The sequence below is a fragment of the Nycticebus coucang genome, chromosome 12 (genome assembly GCF_027406575.1).
Source record: "Nycticebus coucang isolate mNycCou1 chromosome 12, mNycCou1.pri, whole genome shotgun sequence".
In the NCBI taxonomy this organism is placed as follows: Eukaryota; Metazoa; Chordata; class Mammalia; order Primates; family Lorisidae; genus Nycticebus; species Nycticebus coucang.
This window is the reverse complement of record NC_069791.1, coordinates 53993987-53999986: the sequence shown is the minus strand read 5'-3', so window position 1 is coordinate 53999986 and position 6000 is coordinate 53993987. Positions and strand designations below refer to the sequence as shown.

At 44.3% G+C, this 6000-nt stretch overlaps 1 protein-coding gene across 2 annotated transcripts in view; it reads right to left on the bottom strand.

The window, feature by feature from the left end:
• The window catches only part of VWF (von Willebrand factor), a 167687-nt gene continuing 161687 nt past the window's right edge, over window positions 1-6000 (bottom strand). For both annotated transcript variants that reach the window (XM_053554967.1, XM_053554968.1), the window contains 5 exons: window positions 4954-5052; window positions 4142-4270; window positions 3582-3621; window positions 805-902; window positions 1-305 (listed from right to left, as the gene is read on the bottom strand). In XM_053554967.1, the coding sequence (XP_053410942.1) occupies window positions 117-305; window positions 805-902; window positions 3582-3621; window positions 4142-4270; window positions 4954-5052 (555 nt within the window). In that variant the 3' untranslated portion in view covers window positions 1-116. The remainder of the gene's footprint in view (window positions 306-804; window positions 903-3581; window positions 3622-4141; window positions 4271-4953; window positions 5053-6000) is intronic.

The window sequence follows — 6000 nt, the reverse complement described above, 5'->3', positions numbered from 1 at the left end:
CCTTTTGCAAGATGACAGCGTGGCCTTTATTGTGGGCCCAGGAGGGCACTAGGGCAGAACATGCAGAGGACAACTCTGGCTGGTGGGGCTGAGGCAACCAGCAGCTGCAGGACGCCTCACTTGCTGCACTTTCTGGGGGAGCACGTGCACGCCATGGCATTGAGGATCTCATGGTACACCACAGAGCCATTGGTGCAGTGCAGAGGCACCCGCATGGGCTCCGTCCGCGTCGGGGAGCAGCAGGAGCAGTGGTCCTGCACGTCCTCAGTGTCGATGGAGTACAAAGCTTTGCTGGCACATTTGCCCTGCAAGGGGGCAGAAAGGGCAGGGAGGCGCAGTGGTGGGTACCCCTGAGTGGGCAGGACTCTGGGGCAGCCTGCACCCTCCCCATCCCTCCAAGCAGGGCCTCACCCACAGACACCCAGGACAGGTGGGCAATTTGTAAAGGCAGCTCTCAGGGATGTCTGACATTTCCTCTATTCTATGGTGATATCACACCCAGATCCCTCTAGCTGCCATTTTTTATGAATATTTGATTGATCTTTAGAAAACGCAGTCCCTGTCTTCTATAAATAACTCTGTTCTCTTTAAGGACTTGGTTGAGTCTTTCCTCAGTTATTTTCCCCCTCTAGGATCAAAAGTTCCCAGTTACTTCAATAAAACATTTACTTAGAAGAAAAAATACTTTCGGTTTCTTTCCCTTCTCCTCTCTGTGATCTTTTTGTAATGTAATTAAAGAGATGTGTCCAAACAAAGGGACTCAGCCCTCCCCACCCAGGCCTTCTTGAAGTCAGAGGCCCTTACTTGGCAGTAGTGAATGTCAACTTCTTCCTCAGACTTACAGCTCCCCACCTTGACATACTGCAGCCGGGCCCTGATGTCTTTGCATTCGGGCTCCTCACCTAAGGACAGGTAAGAGGGAAACTTGGGGTCTGTCTGAGCCAGTAGTGCCCTCACTGGACTGGAAATTTGTCTGTTTCATAATAAATAAGTAACAGGAGCCAGCCACAGACAGAGAATGAAGTTATCCTGGTCACCACAGCTGCTTCAAGCCCTTCATGTTCAGAGATGTCATTACTGGTGGATTTAACTCACTTAATGGTAAAATTTTAATTGCAAGAAGAGGCTAGATTCACTACACTTTGGTGATATAGATGAGTGAGACTTGCTTTCATATAATCGTAGACTCTAAAATCCATAATGGCTGGAACAGCCCTCGTGTCCTTATAACCATATCCAGAAGCTAATGGGCAATGATCTTGCCAGTAAAGGCAATTATTATCTATGCATCCCTGCCTTTGGTTAAGAGGAAAATCAAATGCCATGGCCACATAGGGGCCCAGAAGATCCCAAAGAGCCTCTGAAGTCTCCTTTTTGGGTACTGCTATCTCCAGGTTGCTGGCATGAGTTTCCTTACATACAGGAGCCAGTGGCATTCAGACCTAAATCTCTGCTTGGCCCACTGAGAATTCAAAAATTTAATTCCAGCTCACCATTCCCATCTGAACACTAGGAGTTTCCATTCTCAGATGGCTCCAAATCTAAATCGAACCCAACTACATATTACTCTGCCTCCCAATTTTCTAAATAATTTCATTTTGAAGGTAAAGCCTGCCAACTACATTAACAGGATAAATAAGAAAAACATATTTAGGCCAACATACTATATTATTTTTGCCATAGATTTAAATCCCTAAGCCTGGCTTATTTTCCTTATTAAAGGTCTCAGAGGCCCCTTTTGGTGCTTTTGTAGATAACAGTCTCTTAACCAGTTTCCATGTGCACTGTGCTTAGAGAGAATTCATCTTCTCTGACAGCTTCCTGACTTCACATTCTTAAACCATTCAGATGGGAATCATAGAAAGAACTGTATTCAGAATATTTCATCAACCTGAGATTTGGTTACAGCAATTATAGAGGCTATTGGAGTAAGCCAGCAAGAAAAGAATGAATTGCTAAGCAATGGACTTGCTAAAAAAAAAAAAAAAGAATGAATGATTGAATACTGAAGGTATTCATGTGTTCACTCTTCCTTTTCCTACCTGAAAATAAGCAAAGGTCTATAAACCCAAAGTCAAAATTAAAAAAAAAAAAAAAAAAGGCTTGGTACCCGTAGCACAACGGTTATGGTGCCAGCCACATACACTGAGGCTGGCGAGTTCAAGCCCAGTCTGGGCCAACTAAACAACAATGACAACTGCAACAAAAAATAGCTGGGGGTTGTGGCGGGCACCCGTAGTCCCAGCTACTGGGAGGCTGACGCTAGAGAATCGCTTAAGCCCAAGAGTTTGAAGTTGCTGTGAGCTGGGATGCCACAGCACTCTGCCAAGGGCAACATAGTGAGACTCTGTCTCAAAAAGAAAAAAAAACTAAAAAAATTATTAGTCTGCACAAGTAACTGTATATTCAGAAAATACAATATTAGCATTGGGATTCTGAAACTCACTTATGTTTATGAACACAAGAATGTGTGGAAAGAATGCTTTCAATGTACAGACTTGTGAGCCCCATCTCCAAAGCTCTTGCTATGAGTGATTAGTACCACTCAGCATGATATAACTGCAACATTTAGAGACGCTGAGGCTGGGCATGGTGGTTCATACCTGTCATCTTACACTGTGAGAAGCTCAGGCAGGAGGATCCATGCCTTGAGCTCAGCAGTTTGAGACCAATAAGAGCAAGACCCCATCTCTATTAAAAATAGATAAATTAGCTGGGTGTTATTTCGGGCACCTATAGTCCAGCTACCTGGGATGCTAAGGCTGGAGGATTGCTTAAGCCCAGGAGTTTGAGGTTGCTGTGAGCTAGGCTGACCACAGCTCTCTGGCCTGGACAGGTTTGGTCTCAAAAAGTGGAAAAAGGAGCTGAGAGTGAAGAAGAGGAGGTAATAAACTAGCCTTATGAATCCTTAAGAGGGCATTTTATGGTCCCTGCAGCCCACAGCACACAGTGAGCTATCGCTAGCCAGCTGGTATCTTCTCTTTCTCTTCAAGACAGATGCATCTCATTCATGAACAGGTATGTATTGAGCATCCGCTCTGCACGATCAGAGCTGCAGCACACTCATGAATAGATACATGTTGCGTATCTACTCTGTCAAGGTCAGGGATCAAGGGTCTCTGTCTTCAGGGAGCTCTGGTTGTAGAGGGGAGATATTCCCCCATAATAGGACTATGAGCAACCAAAGACTCCATGAGGGGAAATGCACACAAGAGACCAGAGACGGGAAGGAGTTTGAAGAAAAGGGGAAAGAGACTGTTCCATGGGCATTGGTTTACAAAGCCACCTCAAACCATGGCCTTGGAGTTGCTGAAGCAATTTGGAGAAGTGTGGAACAATGAGACAGTACATAAAATTCCCACACCTAGAACACAGAACCAAAGTGGGGCACCAGTTTTATGACCATGGGGTTTGAGCAGAGGACTGTCTAATGACACCTAATGAGAGGAGGCTTTTCCTTGTAAGATTAAATGTAATGACTGGCCAGTGATCAAGAAATATGGCTGGTCTAATGGGCTTGGTCTAACAGGCTTTAGGATAAACAGAACATCCCATTTATGAGAAGATAGTAATGTACTCACATGTGTCACAACAGGTGCCTGGAATTTTTATAATTTTCCCCTAAGAAAACAATAAAGGCCCCAGTTAGGCACAAATAGTACACAGTGGCAAGATTTCAGGTTACTCCAAGCCAGCTTCTAGGTCTGATATCACAGCCCTAAGCATAAGTCTCTAGGTGTAAACCATGCCTTTATATCACAAACGTGAACAGATGGACCACCCTATCTGACCAGGCTGAAACAATTTTGATCATTCTAAATTCCCTCCTAATTGAGTCACCAGGATCATCATTCCCAGAGAGACTGGAAATCAGTTTGATCTCTCACTTTCCTATTTAAGGATCACAGATTCAGCTTCCCTCAAGGGAAAGATTTTTTAAGCATCTTATACTGTAGAAAAGTCTCTCCATTGGGTTTTGATCTTGTAATTTCATCAGTTCTTAAACCAAGTCAGAGATCTTCCTTGGACACTGGGGAGTCCCATCAAAGCTGAGCCCCACACTGTGCAGAAGGACCTTGTTCTTAGAGTCTAGGATTGAGAAAGTCAAGAGGAAATCAGGGTCTGAGCTGTGACTACTCACTCCTTCAGCCAGACACATGTGTTTATCAAAAGGTGGACAGCCAGTGACCCTCTTCTCCCAGATGTACTCTCCTTTCTCGTTGACCTGGCAGAAGTGACTGTCACAGCCATCCTGCAGTGTTTCATCACGCTAGAAAGAAAAGAAGGGGAGTTCGCAGAGCAGATTCAAAGACAGTATTTGGTTTACAAAGCCACCTCAAACCATGGCCTTGGAGTTGCTGAAGCAATTTGGAGAAATGTGGAACAATCAGACAGTACAGAAAGTTCCCACACCCAAAACACAGAACCAAAGTGGGTACCAGTTTTATGACTTGTTTACTATGAATATGGCTGCATAAAGGTAGAGAATCCTCCCACTATATGGATCATTTAAATGGTTAAAGGACCGAGACACAGAAATAGTAAACTAGCTACTTGAGCACTAAACTGGAGATGAACCAGGGGCTCCACCTCCCAGCCCACCTGCTAGATCTGACCTTCATAGATGAGAGTTTATTTCACCCTGATGGCCCACCTGACTGGTCTTACAGAATCTCAACTGGAGAGAAGCTCTTACAGGTCAACCAACTCCTGTAATCATGAGACTATATACCAACTATACTTCTGTGTATAAGAGCAACAAAATAACTAAATCAAAGAGAAAAATCTGTGCCTTTCATAAGTCAGCCATCTTTTCTCTACAAAGACAGAAAGAGGTGGCAAAAGCAGACAATATTGAACCAAACTTAGTCCTTCTTCCTTGAAAAGAAGATTCCAAAATAGGAAACAAGATGGTGATACGAAAGGGAACCTCCAAGTTCAGCTTGTTCCTACCTTCAGTGTCATGATCTGTCCTCCTGTTAGCTGAATGGTACAAGCTACAGGCAAACACCTCCCACAGCATTCGCCTGGATTCTTTTCTTCCTCATAACCCTATATCGGGAGGGGAACAGCAACCACAGTTAACCTCCCAGAACATCCCATTTCTGAGAAGACTTACCTTGCAGGTCTGTCATCTCTTCTATTTAGCAGCTTAACCTGGAACTTGGGGAGTCAGCATGCAGCTCTAACAAGCTTTGTCAGTGCTCACTCCCGCAGGTAGCATTCCTTCCCACCACATCTGTGCATCTCACTCAAGTTGCAGCAGCCAGACCATTAAATTAGACCTCTCCCCTGAGCTCCAGACTTAAAAATTCAATTGCTGACTAGGCAGGTGTTTGTTTTATAGTCACCTTGAGACTTATATCCAAAAGGAAGCTTGATTTTTGCCCCAAATCTCATCTTTCCCCAGTCTTTCCTATTGGGTTAAATGATGTCATCACCAGTTGCTCAGACTGGAAATCTGAGGGGTTAGCCCTGACTCCTCCCTCTTTCTCATCAACCCTCACCACCAAATGCTGCCCACAATGTATCTCAAACTCCTCACTGCTGGTCATAACCAGCATCCTCTGTCATCACCTACTCTAAGCAATCGTCATCTACCCTGGGCTCTACTAATTGTCTTATTTTCTCTTCTTGCTTCCACCCCTGCCCCCATGCAGGTTACTACACATCTTCCAGAATGGCCTTCTTAAAACAGAAGTCTAGTCGTGTCACTCTTTAAAAAGCTCTGATGAAGTTATGGTTCTAGTAATTACACAGCAGCACGTACTAGGCTAATCTCCATGCACACAATTAGAAACTAGTGACAAAGTATTCGAAATAACGTTTTTGAGGCAGTGGAGGATTACCAAAATCAGGAGTAAACTGTAGGCTGGTTATTTGAGCCTTGAGAGAAGGAGCCATAATGGACAAGATACAGGTTTAAACCACTTTTCCCATGAAGGCCATCTGTATGGCTCTGGACATCTGGAACTCAAGCAGAAAACTGTGGCTGTATTT